The 22,082-nt window shown below is 39.1% G+C and overlaps 1 protein-coding gene across 3 annotated transcripts; it reads right to left on the reverse strand.

Moving 5' to 3' along the window:
* Positions 1 to 43: 43 nt before the first annotated feature.
* LOC146570804 (bone morphogenetic protein 1-like) lies at positions 44 to 21,265 on the reverse strand. 3 transcript variants are annotated; one of them, XM_085279478.1, is made up of 20 exons: positions 20,820 to 21,265; positions 16,576 to 16,677; positions 16,314 to 16,463; positions 15,872 to 15,989; positions 15,344 to 15,522; positions 15,126 to 15,231; positions 14,110 to 14,234; positions 12,267 to 12,382; positions 9,599 to 9,701; positions 9,403 to 9,519; positions 9,138 to 9,283; positions 8,556 to 8,751; positions 8,328 to 8,453; positions 5,985 to 6,145; positions 5,620 to 5,800; positions 3,912 to 4,037; positions 3,407 to 3,534; positions 3,117 to 3,330; positions 2,090 to 2,340; positions 44 to 1,999 (listed from the first exon to the last, which is right to left on the reverse strand). In XM_085279478.1, exons 1-20 carry the CDS (start codon positions 20,944 to 20,946, stop codon positions 1,865 to 1,867), a joined length of 2,907 nt encoding a protein of 968 aa, XP_085135604.1. In that variant the 5' UTR covers positions 20,947 to 21,265; the 3' UTR covers positions 44 to 1,864. The 3 variants fall into 3 exon arrangements, with proteins under 3 accessions (XP_085135604.1, XP_085135603.1, XP_085135605.1); XM_085279477.1 differs by having other exon boundaries at positions 5,985 to 6,148; XM_085279479.1 differs by lacking the exons at positions 16,576 to 16,677; positions 20,820 to 21,265 and having other exon boundaries at positions 5,985 to 6,148; positions 15,872 to 15,985; positions 16,314 to 16,370.
* Between the last annotated feature and the right edge of the window lie 817 nt (positions 21,266 to 22,082).

A 22,082-nucleotide genomic window follows, 5' to 3' on the forward strand; every position in this document is an offset into this window, starting at 1 on the left:
ATGTGTGCACATTTTTGTAACTGAGAAATCTTTGCACATATTGATCAAAAGCCTGCTACACTAAATGTGTGGTACCAAAGACGTAAAAAGATGTCCGTAATTATATGCACAAGTGTGTTATTTCCAGTATTAAAATGAACAGAACACCTCCATGATCAAACTCCTTAATTCTGCTTTCTATGACTACCTTATGGTACCCTTAAGAGTTCATTAATTAATTTATTCAACCACTTGCAGCGCTATGAATAAATGTTTTACACTAGGGGGTCACAAGCAAAGAACTGAAATGAACACGTTTGCAGCCTGGAACAAAAAACTGTCCCTTTAATGATGATTGATTGTGCAGGGGGGACAAAATGAAAATAAATAAATAAATAAATAAACAAATAACTAAAACATGGCCATTGTCACTGCCAGGTTACCCATTTGCTTTAGGCTTCATTTTGAAACCATAATGTTAGCATTATGTTAATGGCCATGTTGCTGTTTTGGAGCAAGAATGTCATATTTGGATTAGTAGGTGGATGCTTGGTTAACAAACTGGATTCATAGATTGTACATGTGCAATCCACACATATATTTGCTAATTAGTTCTAAGTAACTTCAGCACCAATTTGGCCTCTGTGCTGTAAACATGATTCTTGCTTTTGGATGCAGCTTCAAGTGGCTGGTCGAAGAACTGCAGTGTCTTGCTCTTTCAAGTAGGTTTAATTTTATGTGACTGTGTGTCTCTGCAATACACTCAGTTCACCCAATTAGCGAGATTAGATCTGGCTCAGAAAACAAAAGGGGGGCATTAAGTCCCAAATAATCAGAGCAAAGCAGAGAAAGATTGTAGCCAAGAGAAAAATATGTGAAATCGATTTTGATTTAAAAGATGTCAGGCATGGCACAGGTGTGCAGAGGGTTTTTCGTACTAAACTACAAACAAAGCTGGATGCTACTTGTGAAAACATCTTTGCAGTCATAGATGGGAAACCATGAAAAGGCTCATCAAGGTGCAGACGTACACACATCTCTCAGTAATTTGAAATTGGGAAAGAAAGTTAGTTGGTTGATTCACCATCAGCTTTCATAAACGGAACTTTGTTCACAACAAAAATCAAACATTTGTCCAAGACATTAGCGTCCTCTCCGCACGCTCAGCATCAGTGATGATGCAGCTGTAACCACACGCAGCAGGTGATAATTTGCATGCATTTATGCCAAGTTCAGCAAAGGAAAAACTTCCCGATTAACAAGTAGTCCAGGAGTTTAAGGAATTGTTTTTGATCGGGTGAAAAAAACCTTAACTGCTGTGAAGCAACAACAAGAAGCTGTAGAGGATGGCTGACATACAAACTCAAAAACTAAACTAATTTAAAGCAAAGCCAGATAAGAATATAATCTTAAATAAGAGATTAGGTATGATTCAAGAATACAGTTTTGCTGATTTCCATACATATTAAGTTAATTTATCAAGTAATATAATACACGAAACTGCACTACATCCAACAGAAGTGATGAAGGTTTCAACCTCAGAGAGAAAAAAGTGACACAGTGGAAATTATGATTAAAATAAAAAGGCAAACTATTATCACAATATATACATTTTACATTTTAAAACAGCGCTCCAATCAGCTCATTACAAGTGGTGCGATTATGAAATCATTCAAACTGTTACGGTACAGGGCTATATGATGATGAAGAGTGAAGATGTAATGTCTCTGCATGGCTTCAGTCTGTCTAACAGAAGTCAATGTAAAGCGTTTGGGCTGTTGTTTGTGGTATCAACCCGTGCATTCACTCCTCGCCAGGAAATGGGTGTGACCAACCAAATGCTAGGGGTGAAGTCTCCATTTAGGTTTGGGGAAGGTTTGGAAAGTCACTTGCTTACGTGTAATGTGTCCTGGAACTTTGTGCTTATGTAGCGTACATGAAAGCCTTTTTTATTGATGCTGTCATCCGAGTGAAATTTTAGAACAATGGAGTCTCCAGCTGAGTACACGTCCTCTGGGGCCTGAGGAAAAGCAACCGATACAGACAAGTAAATAAACAAATAAATAAAAAATAGAAATTAGTGAGCGAGACTGATTTTATTCAGCCCTACCCCAGATCCGCAGTATCGTCCCAGCCTGGGAGACTTGGTGTCAGCGCCGTCATATAGCTCCACATAATCGTACCCGCAGTCAGCCTCCTCTTCAATTTCAAACACTTGGAAGATGATCTCGACACCGTAACCCTTCTCAGCAGTTACCACCCACAAACAGTCAGAGCCTCCAGGGTAGTTGTTATCTCCAAACTGGGCATGGGAGTACAGATCTTTTGTCTTGACCTCTGCTTTAAAGCTTCCTCCACATTCTGAGAATCCACAACCACAAAATTAGAGGGTCAAAAAGAGGAACTCATAAAAGTTAGGAAGGAATGCAGCTGAATTGTGACATTTTTGAGCTTTTATTCTGTCTTCAAAACACCATTTTACTCTATTTTTGCTTGGGGTTTTTTCTTCTTTTTCAGCAGAGCAGTATTTTATAGTCTGTTTACTACAGTGGCCCTGAGATGCAAAACAACTTAAGAAAACACAGACAAACAGAAAACACTGTAAAAGCAATCAAAACACAAAATAAGTTGAAGAAAATCTTACAAAACATAAGGTGAATTGAATAAAATACAAAGGAAACTGAACAAAGCAAAATAGAAGCTGAATAAAACACAATAGAAGTTGACTAGAACACAAAGACAACTGAAAAAAACAAAATCTCTCAAAACACAATGGAAGTTGGAAATGGAAACTGAATCCAACACAAAGGATTCAAAGATTCAAGTGTTTTTGAGGAGACATTAACAGCTGTGGAGCTGATGGAGACCAAAACATGGGAAGGCTTTCACTGAGACGTGTTCAAAGGATTCATGGAGTGTTATGATTCATATAACACCGTACACACATGTTTGCTGTTAGCAAAGCAACTGTTAGCTTGTCACTTCTGCAGCTGTTCACTCACATTGGTGTTTTTCCAAAAACGCGTTTGTGTTTGTTATCGTGTTTTTTCTGTTGTCCTTTATTTAACCTTTGTTGTGTTTTCAGTGCTTTTGTAGCATTTTTCTATTTGCGTTTTGTGCCACTGTAGTTTGCTCACCTGCTCTGTACGAAGCCTCAAACCCTCTCTTCTGCACAGAGTTGTCGGAGAAGAAACGCAGGAACATTTTGTTGGCGCTGGAGATGACCGGAGAAGGTTTTTTGGTGCCACAAAAGCGTCCCAGAGTCGCGGCGCGATTGTCTCTTCCGTCATAAATCTCCAGATGATCATAAGCGCACTCCAGATGAGCCTCCATGTCGACCTCATTAAAAATCTGGAAATTGTTTCGAGTTAAACTTAAAACGATATAAATGGTTTTGAACAGTTTTAATTTTGGCATCGTGACATACGAGTTTGATTCGATGGCCCGGGGTTGTAGAAAGAAACCAGGTGCAAGCCTTCTTGCTGGGATATTTGTCAGGCCAGTTGGGGCTGGCGATGGTGCCGGACACACTGTTTATCACATGATCACATCCCGCTGTAAAAAAAATAAACAAAAACAAAGCAGGATGCAAAACAATGACAGCTGCACATCATTTCCTTTTCTCCAGCACAAGCATCCTCTGAGGTCATGCTGTGGAAAACAGGCCGAACATATTAACTGTCAAAATGAAAGCAAAACTAAAGCTGCCCTTAAGCAATCCTACTTTCCCACTCAGGCTATTAATAAATAGTCCTAAGGTCAAACTTTTGTCTGTAAATATGCAGCAGCTGGTAAAGGGTGTGTTCCCTCTAGGAGACTACTTCATCTTTAGATAGTAAGTGAATCACAAACGATAGCTTCATGTGTCCACTAGAGAAAAGTAAGGATATATAAGGCATCACACTGATGAGTGAACAGTGGACATACTGCACCTTCCTTGCAGTCATGCCTGTTGTCGTGCAGCATGAAGCCCCTGCGGCACTGACAGCTGTAGCTCCCGAAGGTGTTTACACATTCATGCTGGCAGCCTCCATTACCTTTGGAGCACTCATCTATATCTGCGGACATAGAATAGAGTAGAATAGAATACAATAGAAACTTTATTGTCACTAGCAACAAATTCCAGTGACAAACAGTAACATTGAGAAGTAATTTGTAATTTTGCTTTTTATTTTGACACTACTACACATAGTATATATCATTTATAAGGATTTGACTGATGTAAAAATAATTCCCAAAAGTTATATAGAGCTTGCTGATCCTGGTACTCTAGGCAGTTTACATAATACATTTCAGAATAATCTGAAATAATCAGAATAGAATTTTTCCCACACTCTAATGTGTGAAAGCAGGCATCAGAACTTATTGGGTCAGACTGAGATTAAGCCTTTCCTCAAGAAGGAAATGTCTGCTACATTAGGCACAGGATTTTAGGATTACATGGCTGCTAGAAATCATACATTGTCGTACTGTACAGAGTTTTAACGTGCTTTTTAGTGTTGCTGAGGAAAAGTAAATAACTTCAGGTAGCTGTTTATCTGATGATATTGCATAAAAACATGTAATCTGATCATTAGCCAGACTTTAAAAGGGGAACTATTATGATCATTTTCAGTTCCATATTCTGGAAAATCTTTAGATTTTGATTGTATTATGATTTAAGCCGTACAGTCCAATGGTGAGTAAATGCACCAAATGTTTTTTTCTAATGTGCACAAACTTGTCTGTGTTCTGAATCACAATAAAGTAGCTATTCTATTCTGTTCTATTGAAATTTTGTGCTTTGATTTTATTGTTATATTATTTGACTAGCTTGATTAAAGGGGCAAAAATAAAGAACTGTAAAAGAAGAGAAAATCCTCAGATTTTGATGTGAATAATAAAAATACACAAGAGGAAGAATGTGTTTACACACGAAGACTAAGCATTCTGGGTAAGGTTGTGTAAGATTATATCTCTGTGATACATTATATCTCATTGTGAAGTCAGCGGACTGCATCTTTCTGGTTTTGCCGTTTTCCCTGCACCATACTGTTATTGTCACCGTCCAGCAGATCCGCCTGAGAAATTCTGTGTTGTTTTCTCTTTTTTCTCTCTCCCTCTGTCGCCTGGGCAGAGTTCATTGTGGGCTCCCGCCTTTGGCCTACATACCTGTGAGATGAACACCTGCGTCTCATTAACTGGCCTCTACTAAAGAGAAGAAGCAAGACTGCTCTTCGCTGGCTCGATGCTTGACCTGTGTTAGCGAAATCCTGGCTAGGACACTGCAGTCTAGTTCCTGTGGTTTTGCTTCTTGCATTAACGCATTGTTTCCTGTGTACAGACACCGTGGACCTGCCCTTGTTGCCTACAGAGATTCTGGTGCGAGAGAGGAGTGAGAGACTGGTGAGACACCAAGAGAGACTGAAGAGGAGTGAGAGTGTTCCCCTGCTTTTCCCTGTGGATTCCCTGGAGCCCTGATCCCCGCACCCTTGTATATAGCACTTTGTCACTGTTGCACATTTCACCTGGTGTTTGTGAATAAACCCTCTGTTCTTCCTTTGAGCCAAGGAGTCCTGTGTTTGAGTCCCTCCAGTTACCATAACAGATACATTTACTCTGCAGTTCCTTCTATGCTTCCTAAATCATCAGTCAACTCACCAGAGAAGAAATGAGCCTTGAAGCCTCTCTTGGAGACGGTGTTATCAGACTTAAACTCAATTCTCATGTTGTTCTGCTGGGAGGTGATGACCTCTGGTTTCTCTGCTCCACAGAATTTGCCGTGAAGCTTTGAGTCTGAGCTCAACCCACTGCGCACTTCCACAAAGTCATATTTACACACCTGATGGGAAACACACAGAAATGATCCCTGTTAATAAATGTATTGATGTACATCATTCACTTGATGTATTTTTTACAGATATATTTTAGCACGAGAGATTTTTATCAGGTATTTATTCCTGCTGAATGCTCTTTAACCATGTGTACAAGCACTTTCCTAGCAAATCACAAAAACCCCCACTAACATCATTTCCTTCGGTTTCAAACACATCAAACACCAGGGTGATGCGATACTGAATGGGTGCCACTAGCTGCCAGACACAGTTCTTGTTGGGTGGGTATTCTTTGGGCCAGCCGGGGGTGATGATGGAGCCATTCAGCATGGTGATGAATCCACCACAGGCAGCTGCTGGTGGGGCAAAAACACAGATTTAAGTGGTAAAAGTAAAAAAAACAAAAAACAAAACAAAACCCCAAATTCCCAGAAACAACAAAAGAAAACAAAAACAAAATTTGAAACTGAATGTTATTTTAAAAATAATCTAAATAATTAAACTGATGGATTTGAAATTGTGGTACTGGAAATAGAAAAAGACATCCTTAAATTTAACACCATTAGTTAGATTATTTGTTATTTTTTTAAAATGAGAGTAAACGTCAGCTCCTACTGCTATTTGTGTCTGCAAACACTTTTAAAACGATGAATCAAGATCTAAGTTCTTTGTGAAGATACAACAGGGGAGCGCTGCCCTCATGTGGTAGAAACAGGAAGCTTCCTTGGAATCAAGACTCAACAAGGTAAAAATCTCATTCTAGTAACACCTGCGAGTCCCAAATACTCAGGATTATTATCAGAAATCATATATATATGGCCTATATAACTTTAGGTTTACATCTATCTATTTATAGCACAGGGAAAAAGCTGTGGGATTTAACTGTAGGCATAATAGAGCTGACAGCTTAGGCGCACTACTGTAAAATTAAGCATGACATGGCAGAAATTCTAAACTACAGAATTTACAAACAGATTTGTCAGCTGCACAATAACAATGTGAATCTGCCGTTTCACCACATCTGAAAGGTGGTGTATTGGACCGGTCACTGTGAAGGCCATTTGAGTACAGTGAAGTCACTGTCCTGGCCAAGAAGCCGTTCTGAGATCATCTGAGCTTTGTGACATTATACTGTTGGAAGCAGTCATCACACACTGGACTCATTTGTTAACCAGAGACTGTTTTACGAGGTGGTTAAAATATCTTTTATTTTGAAAATCTGAAACCTTACCTAAACTCAACTTTATTATGTGTCTTGATTCTCCCTCTAAAGTCAGTACCTGCAGGGATTATGGAATTATTATTGTGCACATGTGTGTTTCCCATAGTGAGTGGGGCCTCTCTAAACATCAGTATCCAAGAAAATATGACATGAGGTAGCTTCATAAATAATGAATTTCTCATATAAACTATTAGAATTATTATTATTATGCTGTGGGGCTTTAGGTTTTACAAAATACAAAAAGGTCTCAGCCGCTGAGCTCTTTAAAGGGCCACTTTATCCAAAAGACCAGAGCTACATATACAAGAGATGCTGTCAGGCTTCAAATTTATGCATCATTCCCCTCCAAAGCTAACGACCCAGTGTTTTAACCCCTAAGACACCTCATCAACCTCATCAGTGCAGGTTGGAATTTCCATCTTTCTTTTCTGAATCATCAGTCACCATTTGTATTAATTTTTCACAGCAGTGAACTAGGGAAGCTATAGCCTAGTATATTTATATACATATTAATATACTACACTATAATAATAAATAAAGTATAGAATAGTGTAGTGTAAAATAAATAAATAGTGTTTAGTTTACAACATGAAACTTGCATGAAGTGTTTCCATGGTGACCTGCAGAGACATACAGCAACAACACTTCAGCAGAGTCACTGATGGAGGCAGAGGAATCTGCAAAGTTTTTGTTTTTTCTATAGTTTAAGGATTTAAAGAAGTTGGTGTATTTTAAAAGCTTAGAAACTGAGAGTCAAGTTAGTCAAGAGTAAATTCTTATTTCTTCGACAAGTGTCGGGCAACTACACGGCCATGCACATCTGCTACCATCTTCAAGGCTACAAGACTCAGATAAGACCCACTATTCATCCAAGCCAAAGCTAACATTAAATATCTGGTAAATTCTGATAAACCGAGAGTGGTCATGCTTAAATGTTAAATGCTTGCTGCTTGCTGGTTATTTTTACTTATTTGGACCATTCTCTGTAAATACTAAAGATGGATGTGTGGGAAAATCACAGAAAATCACTAGGAACAGTCCGTCTGATAAGTTCAGCGTCACATTTCTTCCCAATTCTGATGCTCAAGTTTGAACTTCAGCAGATCATTTGACCATTTCTTCATGCCTAAATATACTGTCTTGCTGACATGTTTCGATGATTTGATATTTGGTTAATGAGCAGTTAAAGGTGTACATAGTGAGTATATATCATGTAGAGGGAATATACTCGTCAGAGTGTACTTCATATCGTGAAGCAGTGGCATTCTGAAGTTGACAGTAATTTAATATGAGCAGTCAGGCTGTAAACTCACTCTCACAGGTGTGTTTGTCAGCTGCCAGCTCATACCCCGGGTCACAAGCACATCTGTAGCTACCCAGTGTGTTCAGACAGCGCTGCTTGCAATTACCATTGTCAGGTCTGGAGCACTCATCCATCTCTAACAAAAGGAAATGGCAATTACTAGTTTTCTGTGCCAGACAAATGCATCAAACAGGTCTCACTGCCGCCAGATTGTTTGCTGTTAAAATGACCTTCTGACCTTCAAAAAAGTTGGCCGCAAACCCAGCTTTGTTGACCGATCCGTCAGATGCAAACTTGAGCCAGAGCTGGTTGGAGGTGCTTTTGATGTCGTCTGGTTTGTCGTACCCGCAGAAACGTCCGAGCAGCGGGCTGCTCTCTGAAGCGCCGTCTCTCACTTCCACGTAGTCGTAGGTACAACTGTCGTGTTTCTCAATCTGCACAGCGCGGACACAAAAGTCTGCTAATAGACATTACAGCAGAGGATTGTGAAGTCTGTCCAAAGCGTCATCCTCGCCATCCACAAACAATAAAAGTGAGATGTTTTTTTTCTGCTGACACTCTGTAGACTTTTCAAAGTTTAAAAAAGTTGCTATAGTACTATAGTATAGTAGGTAATTATTTAACAAGTTTAATAAAACAAGTTCCAACATAGCAGCACATTAAAATCTTTGCAAATTAGCTAAGACTGTTTTAAATCTTTCCAGGTTGGCCATTCCTCTCTATATGCCAACTGCACCATTCACTGCAGGGACCACCTTTTAATTTTATTTGCTAGCACGTTGCCAGAATGCAGGAATAACAACAAAAGAGGTAATTTTACCTCAAATGACTGAAAGGAGAGGCCAACATTAAACCCCTCTGCCACTGTGATTTTCCACACACACTCTTTGTTGGACTGGTATTCATCAGGATAATTAGGCGACTGGATCTGGCCGCTCTCCCGCTTCACCTCTCCTCCACAGATGGCTGCACAGGAGGTGAGAAGTGACATAAGCACCAGTTGATTACAGTCACAGACTTGCTTTCATATGGCCAAATTCACATCTGTACCAAAAGGAGATGCATGGGAAAACTGAGCATTGTACCTTCATAAACAGCTGAAAATCCTTTGCCCACCCAGCTGCTGCTGCTCCTGAATTCAATCCACAGTCGGCTGTCGGTCGAGATAATCTGAGCTGGAAGTGTGTCTCCACAAAAGCGCCCTGCAAAAGTGCAAAAAAACCCCAAACTGTCATTTCTTCTCGGTAAGAACTTCACATTAGAGACGCAAGTAAAACAGACCTTTTAGAGGAGCCTTCCTCCAGAAGCCGTCCCGGACTTCGACATGGTCGTACCAGCACAAGTGACTCCTGAAGAGGTCCATGGACGTAAAATTGAGAACAATCTAAGATGCAGAGGAGACAGAAGGACACCAGGGTGTTAGCAAATGATCTGGCATCAAGATTCGACATCTGTGTCGTCCCAAAAGAGGTAAAAAAGGTGGAAGGTGATACAAATTCATTTGGGTTGTGCTAGAAAAAATCTGCCAAATCAAAATGTGTAATCCGATTACTTTTTTCAGGTAACAAGTAAAGTAAAGGATTACTATTGCAAAAAGGTCATTAGATTACTGTTACTAAAGCACGCTGCATTACTGTGTTACTAAAACCGTGATTTTTTTGCGAGAGTGTCTCATGACAATGATGTAAGTGAGTGCAGATCAACAATGGATAATATATCGAGTGCGGGAGAGAGTATGAGCGTGTAGGGTTTAAAGCGTGGAAGTACTGACCTTACTTTGAGTTTGATTCCGTAAAAAGTGACAAAAACATTAGCGTCTGCTGCACACTACATGGGAAGAAAACTTATTTTTAGAGCAAAAAAACCCCTAAACTTCAGAGTAAGCACCGAGTGCGCTACGACGGGAATGTGAAACTCCCAGATCCTTCCACTGACCGCTACGACACACCTGCACCAGGGCAAACCTCCGCCTGCCCCACTCCTGCTTTACGGTGAAAATAGAGCAACAGGACCGCTGAGTCTTTGATTTTATTTATTTTCTGCTGTCTTATACGTGCATCTATTTGAAAGACTGAGTGTAAACACAACAAACTTTTAATTTATGTGCTGGAATGTGCAGAAAATAGGTTTAAATGTTAAACAATTTTCTTCCAGTCAGAGAATGTTGCATATAATTTAATTTTTGCTTCATGCGTAAAGTTAAAATATTAAAACTAAAAAAACTACTTTCAAAAAATGACTTTTTCATTTGATTACATTTTATATGATGGATTATGCAGAAACAATAGAACTGGGCTGAAAGATCTCTCGCTTTATCACCTATTCAGGTTGTAAATCATCTTTTAAAAAAGTAACTAAGTTACTAATTACTTTTGAAAATAAGTAACCAGTAAAGTAAACTAGCAAGATTACTTTTGGGGGGAAGTAATCAGTAACTAATTACTGATTACTTTTTTCAAGTAACTTGACTAACACTGGTGTTGGCCCTGAGAGGCCAAACGGACTGCAGCTTAAGAAAACACCAGCAATAAGAAAAACGCTGCAAAAGTACACAAAACACAACGTATATATGAAAAATGACAACAGAAATAGGAAAAAACAAAACAGAAATGGAGAAAAACAGATTTCCAAAAGCACAAGGGAAGTGTTTCTGGGGAGACAATAACCCGACGGACCAGTTGCAGGAGCCCAAAACATGGTAGGCATATTTTATCATGATTCATTTAATACTGATGACGGATTTTCAGGCTAATAGTTAGGCTAACACACTTAACTCTCATCTTTTCCTTTCTCACAAAACCGATAGATCCTCCACTTCTTTTAAGTGTCTCCCAGCAAAATTCTTAGCATATTTTGGTTGCAACTGGTCCGTCGGGTTATTGTCCCCCCAGAAACACTTCCCTTGTGCTTTTGGAAATCTGTTTCTTCCTGTTTCTGTTTTTGTTTTTCCTATTTCTGTTTCGTTTTTTCCTATTTCCGTTGTTGTTTTTCCTATTTCCGTTGTGTTTCGTGTGCTTTTGCAGCATTTTTCTTATTGCTGGTGTTTTCTTAAGTTGCAGTACGTTTGGCCTCTCAGGGCCACCGTAGTACGACTCATTGTGGTGACGCCTTGTGAATAAGAGCAACCAAAAGTAGCTATTATATGAATGAAATAACTAGACTGACTTAGCCATATTCACCTCCGCATCCATGTGGCTAAATTAGAAACACCAATCAGCCCAAACAAATGAGAAAAAAACAAAAACATATGTCTTGGTCACTAATTTATTTGAGAAAATTCTTTCAATATTATACATCTGCGATTGGGAAACTTGTTAACTTAGCAGAAGAAGTAAAGATGATGGTTGCAGTCCATGTGCTGTGAATGCTTGCTAACTAATATGGAGCATTAATACAACACTTAATGGACCTCATTTGAACTTTACTCAAGTCCTCCTTGCAGAACAGCTTCGACTGTAATGCGTGCGTTATAGTTTCTGCATCTGCTGAAGTTCAAGTGGCATGAATTTCTTCTTCAGATGGCGAGGCTCCGCGCAGATGTCTGCATGCCTGCCAAGTTTTCCCACGCTAAGTTTTTCCTTATGACTTGAGGAGTCACTTGAAGAAACTACATAACAATCCACTAACTACTCATGGGCTCTTATGCATAAATAAGCATAAATAAGAATGACTGCTCGTTTGTGGTATCTGCAGCTATCTGTGTCTGTATTCCCTGGAAAGATGTTAGTGGATTTCCTCACATTAACTGCTAACATCAGGGCTTTGAATTGGCAGTTTGAAAAATAAATTATGATTCTATGATGTGTTTAAGATCATTATCTTGTTGCACTACCACTTTATCTTTTGATTTAGCTCATGATCACTATGGATAAAGACTTTATAAATTCATTAGGTGAGTAACCATGCTGATCATGCCCTTATGGAGCTAATGCATCCACATATTGAGTACCTTTTCTCCAGGAGTGACAGAAATCCTCCAGACACAGTGGGTGTATGCCGAGTATCCGTTAGGGAAACCAGGGGAAGAGAAGTTTCCACAACTGTCCTGCAGACTTTCCCCACATTCTGTCACAATAGGAGATTATTTAAAATATATTTAACTAAGAACTGAAAACAGAAAGATGTGAGGAAAGAAACATTGCAAAGCCTTGACTGATCATCTGATTGGTGTTCAGGTAAAAAAAAAACAGTTCACAAAGGACTTCATTTTAGGGAGAACTAATATCATTTTTTAATCAATTTATTTAAACCAGTGATGATTAACTCTCAGTCATGAGTGCCTCACAAGCACAGAATTAGTAGAAATGATAAGTGAGTTCCATGTCTTGCTTCAAATAGGGTGTACAATGGGGATAAAAACATATAGTCTCCTCTGATTTTTAACACATCTTGAATCTATGCAAGACGATTAGGGCCACTGATGAAAAAAGTGGACACACCTTTTTTTTTCTTTTCCAGAATTCTGAGAAAAAAAGTCAGAATTCTGACTGTAACTGCAATCGAGAAATGGAAAGCTGCTCACTCGTCAGGGGAAAAAAGTCGGAATTCTGACTTTTTTTCCTGAGATTAAAGTCTGAATTCTGGAAAAGAAAAAAAAAAGATGTGCCCACTTTTTGTTCCAGTGACTCTAATCATCTTCTGTATGAAACAGTCCATGGTGCATATAATAATAAAAGCACTTTTACTTTTAACCTGTGACAGTAGAGATGAGACTTTTCATTATGCTGCCATCAGGTTGAAACTGCTGTTTCAACTTGAAAACTACCACTAACTAAATAAAACAGAAATGAAAAGGATCCAGGAGTGTTAGAGTTTTTAGGAGTCTTAAACCACATGCCTTACCTATATCAGAATTGCCTAAAGAGTGAGCAGCTTTTCATTTCTCGATTGCAGTTACAGTACGCAACACAGTTGCTGTCTGCACTGTCCTGCAGTTAGAAACCATCAGTGTGAAGAGCGTCTCTAAACAAAACATAAAAGCTACTCTCCAGACTATCCAGCTACGTGGATAGTCTGTTGGCTTTGCAAGTAGCAGCTGCTATAATTGGTTTGATAGAGACGAGGAGCGACACTCCTGTGTGTCTAAAGATCAACCTTAACCTGACCATCGTTCACTGCGTCATTCTCGGCTAGAACATGAGGCCCACGAGTCTGTGAAACATATTAGTGAGCCGAGTAATTTTCACATATTCATTGACGCAGGAACTCCAAAGGTCTGCTGTTGATCTCAGTAAATGGATCAACAGCAGACGTCTGCCTGGAAATGTGGGTAAATGAGTGTGACGCACTCCAGAAGACACTCTGCAAGAAAGCAGATAAAATACGACATCAAGACTGTTTTCTTAGAAATGTACTGCAGTGAAATATTTATTTATTCTTTCTTTAAACTGACAGCATTTGGTGTTGCTGTATTTTGACAAGATTTCATATTAGATATTGAAGTCGGCACAGCTGTCCAAATAGCATGAAGCGAACGGGGGATTTAATTTTGGCATCTTAAACCGTTTGTGTTGTTGTGTTTGATCGTAGAAGAATTTTATCAAAGAGTAAAATTTTATTATTTCTCCTGAATATGGAGGTTTTTGTTCCATGGTTTTCTGCTCTATTTAATATCAAGCAAGAATTCCTGAACCTTTTTTGTTAACCCTTTGTTTTGTTTGACAAGGGTAGAGGAGTTTTATCTTCAGTTAGACCAGTTACTTTTAAATTAATGAATAATAAAAGTATAAAGGCCACATGGGATTTCATTATATAGTTTGGTGAGTAGCCTCTCTACATCAAATGTAGCTTACTTGCGCATTTGTAGAGTTTGCAGGCCTGTGCAATGTCTCCTTTACTGAGCTTGGTCCTCTGCCCAATAGACGGCCTGACTCCATTGACATCATAACGGGGCAAGATTGTGTCTAAGAAGATGCCTCTGTTTCAAAAAAACCACAGCAAAGAATCCAGTGACAACACTTAAAGCCTGAAGAGAAAAAAAACATCTTCTAACTTCTAACTTTTACTGATGTGCAAGAAGATCTGAGTTTCAGAGGTTTTAAACTGAAGGATCGATGAAATCTACATGATTTTTCTGATGTACCTCCTGTTCAGGACCTTGATTTATTGATTGTGATAATCTTTCACTGAGTTCGGAGCTCCCACCCTGCAGTTCCCATGGTGATGCACCCATGAATGACAAGCATGTGCAAACAGAGCGCTCTGAATGGGGCCTTTCGCCGGTGCCAGCCGGCTCAGTGGAGCCCGCTCCTGAATGCCAGAGTAAAAGGCCACTCCACCCCAAATTGTTTGACAAAGACTGAACTGCCGGGCCTTTTTTTAGCTTGGCATGCCTCCATGACCCAGACCTGCAATGTGGTTATGGGGGTAAAAAACCAAAACACCGAGAAACTGAAAGGGGCAACGACATGCATGGGAGAGAAACAAAAAAGGAGACTAGTGTGGAATCGCTTCTGTAACAATACAGGACAAATCCCCCAGAGGTTTCCTGTGAGGCATGCTAAGCAGAGCTGACTCAAGGGACAAACACCAGGTCAGGGTATAGCCCTGTTAGATAATCAGAAACAAGCTTGGTAACGATGACACGTGGGGCTAGTCAGGCTAGTGTGTTCGCAGTTTGGAGGTAGGCAGAGAAAATCATGAATTTAAGAGATATTTAACTGCCGTAAGAAAGGTTTTTAATTGCCTGTTAATGTAAATATGGTAAAGCTAAAAGTGTAAATGTTCAGAAAAAAACACAAAAACAAAAGAAAAAAACCTTACATTTCTGTTGAGAATATACTAACATGAAGCAAAAAAAGATGCCAACCTGGAAAATGTATTCCTTGCATAATGCATGATGCTGCCAAAGTCGTATACCTCTCCCAGTGAGTCGACCTCCCCTGGTTCCATCTTCAGGAAGTTATACTCCTGCCCTTTTGATGGACAAACAGACAAAGAACTAAATGCAGAGACAAACATCTGCAGCATCAGTATCCATTCCCACATATTTATTTCATCCTCAACGCACGCATGCAGTAAGAGTACCTTGTTGAATGTTGTCTCTGATGATGCTTACATGCTCATCACGGTCCGGACGTGTGTGTTCATGCCAGAAGCCAATCACGTGGCCGAGTTCATGCACAACGATGCCAAACTTATCACAGTTTTTTCCTATAGAGATGGCCTGAGGGCCGCCACCTCTCCTCCCCACATAGGAGCAACACCTGCCGGTCAGCGACACTATTCAGGTCCACATCCTGCTTTTATTCCCCCCCCCCCCCCCCCCCCCCCCATGTTTTTAACAGGTTAACTATAAAGAGAGGTATATGCCCACTTTTAAAGAAAATATTCAGTCTGAGCTTTCCATCTTTTATATACAGTCTATGGTTTCTGAATAGAAAACAGTGGAAACAATAAATCTGGTCAAATAAATAAATAAATGAATGAATAAGAGCTCCAATAATTTTAGTTTAGATCATTGTGCGGTTTTTTTTCTAAGCCAATAAGCTGAGACAAACACTTCTGTTAAAAAACCGATGACATCATAAAAATGTTGACATGCTCCCAACTTACCCACAAGGTCTGTAAGTGAAAACAATGTAGCTTTCTTCAGTCGCCCTCTCTGTGAACGTTACACAAATGTGTTTCTCCCAGTGACGCATCGCCTGACGGAAAATGGCTCGCTGACTGCCTGAAAGGAAACTCTGAATTAGACGTTGACAGTTTCAGGATGTCCAAGCTGCACATGGCAACAAAGACTCCTTAAAGCAGTGGTTTTTAAATGTTTTTGTGCCCAATGCACACTACAGGGCAAGCCGAAGAGTTCGAGGCCCAGCAAGTCTGCAGAAAATAACCTCTATGCCGTCTGGTATGTTGTCAGTTCTTTTTGGTTGAATTGTCAGGTGGATGCACTGTTAAGCATTACACCTAAAATTCATTTGCTTTTTGATATCCTGCAACCATCCTATCATGGTGAAATCAGATGTAAGACTTATTGTTGTCCACCAAAGCTCACCACTGAAATTTCCGCTGATCACGTAGGGGATGATACCATCAGGCCATACTCGCTCAGGTCTGGCGGTGGCTGCTCTCCTCTGTCGACGGAGGCTGTGTCTGTCAGCAGCCCTCTCACTCCTTCTGTTTTCACTGGAAGTGGAACTGTTAGCTGTAAAAGATAGATAGGACGTTCAGGGGAGTTTGTTTTGATTATGATCCCCTTATTTGCACATTCAGTTTGAATTCCTAACATATTAGTTGGGTTTTCTCTGTTTTGACACCTGAGTTTGTGTGGTTGCTCTGGACAGCGTGCTGTGCATCATCAGCTCCTTTGAATAAGCGGAGGTCGTCTTCATCCAGTGCGATGTCTCCCAAAAAGGCAGCTATGAGGATAAAAGTTCTCCGATAAATTGAAGATATATAACTTTGTGTTAAAGTGACAGGGAGGAGAATTTTAGAAAGCACCTCTTAAAGAGCAGTCGCACAACAACATGAGCATAAAGTCGCTGATATCAAAAGTCTCTGTGTTTTTGTCCTCATTCGATTACATGTTTTTTTAGAGCTGCTATTTCTTCTTGTGGTTTGCTCATGTTCACCTCTTCCTGCTGCCTTATTTTGTCTTTTATGTTTTGACTCTTCTTATTAGTTTGTCCTTCAGTGGGACTTTTATTGGATTGTCTCATCTACTTTAACAAGCTTATTAAAGTCATCTCTTTTTGCAACCTGCCCTTGGCTCACAAACTAAAACATATCTGAGGACTGTTTGTGTCCTTTTAAAGGAAGGAAGGAAGATGTGAACTGAATACATTACAGGACTGTGACCGTGCTGATGCACCATGTCTAACTAAACTAAGTAAACTGCACAAGTGGAAGAAAAACAAAGAGTGGAAGGCCAAAAACCTATCTACAACAGATGAACAGCAACTGAAAGTCATGTCCTTAAGAAATAGGAAAAAACGTCTAGAAAGGCCCTGACAGAGGATCTGAGAGACGCATCTGGCTCATCTACTGTTCACTGAAGCTTCATCAGAAATGGTCTCAGTGGAAGGACGGCTGTCAATAAGCCATTATTAGGAAAGAGAAACAGAAAGGAAAAACTGAGGTATACCAAATTACACAAGAACTAGACTGATGGAGTGATGAATCCAAATTGTTGATTTAAATCATTATCAAGATATATGGAGGAGGTCAGAAGGCGAGGGAACGGTGTGTCCACAGCTGTCTGTAAAACACAGTGGACGCTCTGTCATGGTTTGGAGTTGCATTTTAGTCAGTGGTGATGGAGATCTTGTCAAAATTTGTGGAATTATGAACATAGAAAAATACCACTAGATTCTGATCCGCTATGCAGTATCACCTGTAAAGTGTTTGATAAATTTTTATTAAGGAGACCAATCCACGAGTCTCATGGATTGGTCTCCCCAAAGCCTGGACCTCAACATTACTGATGCAGTGTGGGATCATATTTGATAGAACAGAACAAAGAGCAGCCAAAGAAGAGCTTTGAATGTCCTTCAAGAAGCCTCTAGAACTATTCCTGAAGACTACATAAAGACATTACAAAAAACCTGACTCAGACTCAGACTGTGTTAAAGAATAAAGATGGTCAGAGCAAATATTGAAATTCAAACTTATTAAAATTGCACTCATTTTTTTTTTACCTTATATACTGGCTCTCCATGTATTCTTGCTTCAATAAACCACTACACATATTTTCTATACCACAACATAAAGAAATGAGCATTGGCTCTTTCATCCAGGTCTGTATATAAAATGCTAACAGCAGATAAAATGGACTGAATTTGCACTTTGACACAGAAAACGAGTAAACTCCACAAATTCACAGAGGTAAATGCCCCAGAGGTAGATTTGTAAAGGTCTCATCAACTTTTCTGCAATACCTTAAAAAAAAACAAAAAAGAAAAAAACAAGTTGCGTCACTACAGGATTTCTTACAAAGTCAGCAGTGCAGCAAACACAGTAGAAGACAAAAGTGGTGAAACAGCTTCAAGATATGGCATAGCTCAGTGTCAGCTGCAGAGAACTGTTAAAGAAGAGTCTGACAGAAAACTGGGCTCTAATAGGCCGTGGGGAAGTGAACAAAGAAACCATAAACTTCTATGCTGAACTACAAGATTAGCTACACAACATCTTCCAGTGGCCAACAAAGGTGAGAGTGAGGAACACAATTAAGGGTTGTAGATAACTTTCAAAACTCAAGGATGACATGAAACGCTCTTTGAAAAATAATATCCGTCATATTGGCCAAGCAGAGCTGCTCACTTGAGTCTTTCCCTCTAAATACCTCATTTAACAGTGTGTGTAACAACCGTTGAAAGTACAAACGAAAAGAGGTAGTGGGCCCTGTGTCAGCCTTTGAAGTAAACTCACTCAAGCAAAGGGTGACTGTAAATGACTGTCACCCCTGCAGTGTGCACCCCATGCTCTGGAGCTTGAGGGATTTCACCACAGTCCAGCTGAGGGTTGTGCTGGCACGGCCTCAGTGACCTCAAGTCTCCAGGCAACTCCCTCAGAGTGGAAGAGTGGTCTGTTTTGAAAGCTTCAGAAGTCACAAGTGAAAAAGGAACCCCAACCTGCTGGAGGCCCAGGATAACCGCAGTGAACTGTTTGTTTATATATATATATATATATATATATATATATATATATATATATATATATATATATATATATATATATATATATATATACTGCCTGGATGTCCTTTACCAATATAGTATAATATGACATATTATGCTATATTGGTAAAGGACATTAAACATTTCTTGTTTTAATGGGATTTTCCCCCTCTCAATAAATGTTAAACGTGAGGAACATGCTCTTCTTGATGACTTCTGCAGTCCTCCGTGGCAGACTGGATGTCGGCTTCTGTGGTAAATCCTGATTGATGACCAACCATTCCTGGCTTGTCAGTGCACCAAGTTGATCACAACGATGATCATAATCACATTCATGCATGATGGAGCGCCATGTCACAAGCCAAAAGCGAGTCGAAAGTGCCTCGATAATCATCAAATTAACATTTTCGATCCAATACCAGGAAACTCTCCAGACCAAGAGTTTATGCCTTAGCGAGACCTTAAAAAAGTGGATGGACAAGCAGAAGCTCATATACTGGGGACATCGTGGAGTTTGGATCACCATCAAACAGGATTTTGAGGCTGATATCCAACACGTCGTGGAGAATTGCAGAAGTTATGAAGAAGGGTCAGCATTGTAAATACAGACTCTTTGTAAAAATGTATTTTGTTTAACAATAAAAGTCTTTGAAATTCATAAAATGCTTATGATTGTTCTTCATCATCAAAAGAAGTAAAAATGTAACAAAAAAAACTGAAACGCAAAATCTGTGCCATTGCCTAAACTTTTAGTTATGACAGTACAACCTATTTATATTAAAAACACAGACATGTACCATGTACCACTGCACTTATGTTAATTGAAAGTTATGGTATTGTCTTGACTGCAGGTATTTAAAGTTACTCTTCATTGCATTTAAAAAACAACTACTGTACTTTAACACATTAATTTCAACAGATGCAGTTTCTTGCATCTTGCTCACAATACTCTGTCATTATATTAAGGAAATATGACATTACTTTATTTTGGAGCATGTATTTATTTTAACTCTACCAGAGTGCTAATGTTAATATTACTGTTATTTTACATGACAGACCTTTGAAGTGTAACAAAATTTACACTGTTAAACACTAAAATTGAAAAAATTGAAAATACAGTAATAGTTTTTTTTAAAGTATAACATGATTAAAAGAACAATTATTTCACTAAATAAATTAATTTGGGGTACATACTGTGCTGTGTCTATAGCATCACTGTCACCTCTACATCTCTTTCTTACAACTGAGTAAAGATAAAAACATGCTTGCTTTACTTTGAAAAACCCCCCCACATATTAATAAGTGTAAACAAAAAAATAATTGGTTGAACTTTTTCAGTACAGAAAGTCTACATTTGACTTTAAAAGTAGTCCTTTTTGTAAATACCACTGCAGTTTGCAATGGCACAATCGTTTTGTTTGTCTTTTAAAACTGCATTTACACCATTTTCATGTCGTTTAACAGTTTTTTTTCTTCTTATTAAACTTGATTTAATAGCTTTAGGTTAAAAAAAATCACTTTTAGTTCCAGAGGATGTGAAACATTTACACTTTTTGTATTTAAACATATTGTGTAACATCCTCACAATCGATTAGCTGCTATTCTACATATTTTCAAACAACAATAAAATGTAAAAAATAAAAATATGTAAATATTATTTTTGGACTGAAAATATTTTCCCTGGTTTAAAGTTTATTTACATCCAGTCTTCACACCTATTAAGCTGAGAGCATCATTTTTTCTTCTTTTAAAGGGTTATCCTTTAATAAACATCTAGCTCTTCTCACAGGGATTGGAGCCTTCAAGACTTCGAGCTGTTAGCCAAAAATACACCAATAACACACAACAAGAGAAGGAGGTATCATGTACAGTAATATGGACAGTACCTGCTTTACATGGATCCTTGTAGTCGATTTCGTCCCCGAGGTCAGTAAAAGTTGCGTCCACAGTCTCCCAATCAGCCGCCAGAGGAACGCAAAGACAAACAAACAAAAATCTAGGGACGACTTCCATTGCTTTTGATCAAATATGCAGAGGAGGTAAAGTTTGTAATTGTGCTGCAGTAAGAGAAAAAGGCGCTGAAAAGACTCTCCTGCCCAGCGGCGCTGTTTCCTCACGTCTCCATGCTGCTGCAGTGATTTCGCTGGCATCCAGCCCCGAGCGCACAGCAACGCACACACCCATGCCTCTGAAGCCAGAGAGGTGCTTCACCTGCTGTCAGGTGACTTAGGGGGCTTTACATCGGACGTAAGCGCGGGTAAAATCCGTGTCATTTCTTTCTGTGTTAATAAACATGTTAGAAAGATTTAAAATTAAAGGGCAAAAACACCTATAGCAGGAACACAAAGCTGACATGTAGCCCATCCTGTATTTGTGCACTACAACTGTTTCTCGACAACCTACATCTGTTAAATAAGAGAGACTGGGTCTTGTTTGTGTAACAGAATCCCGATACTGTTTATGCCTCAGAGACTATCACAGGGTGCTGATTCCTGACCCGCTACACCACCTGCAGGCTACAAGGTCCACTCACACGTTAGCTCTGAAATGCGGGAATACTGACTCAGCAGTTAAGAGAGGAGCTGACTCATAACTGAAGCTAAGGGAAATAAAAAAAATAAAAAAAAGAAAGAAAGAAAAAAGAAAAAGAAAAAAACGTTTATTTAATTATTTTTTGCCAAAAGACTTACTATCCGTCTTATCTAATTTCCAAAAACAAACGAAAGAACTGTTTATTTATCTATATTTATTTACATAACGTACAGTAAGATTTCCCATCAAAAGAAATTATGAAAGTAATGTGTGATGAGGTTTTGAAACTTTCTGAAAGGTTTACTGTAGTGATACTGATAGAAGGGGACTTCTATCGTGAGTGATTTAACATAAAATAATAATAATAATAATAATAATAATAATAATAATAATAATAATAATAATAATAATAATAATAATAATAGTAATAATAGTAATAATAATAATCTGGCACATTAATCCTGTAAGACACTTAGGAGCAGCTGGAAAAGGCATCCACCTGCTCCAGAAGACTGAGGGATGAGACTGGAAATCAGACCAAGGGCACCTGGTGGAAAGGTGGGAGATGAAATACACTCAAGAAAGCATGTGAAATGATATAAACCAGAGCTTACTAA

The sequence above is a fragment of the Mchenga conophoros genome, linkage group LG7 (genome assembly GCF_057382185.1).
Source record: "Mchenga conophoros isolate Kocher_MC1m ecotype Shallow Benthic linkage group LG7, M_conophoros_male_GT1.1, whole genome shotgun sequence".
Classification (NCBI taxonomy): domain Eukaryota; kingdom Metazoa; phylum Chordata; class Actinopteri; order Cichliformes; family Cichlidae; genus Mchenga; species Mchenga conophoros.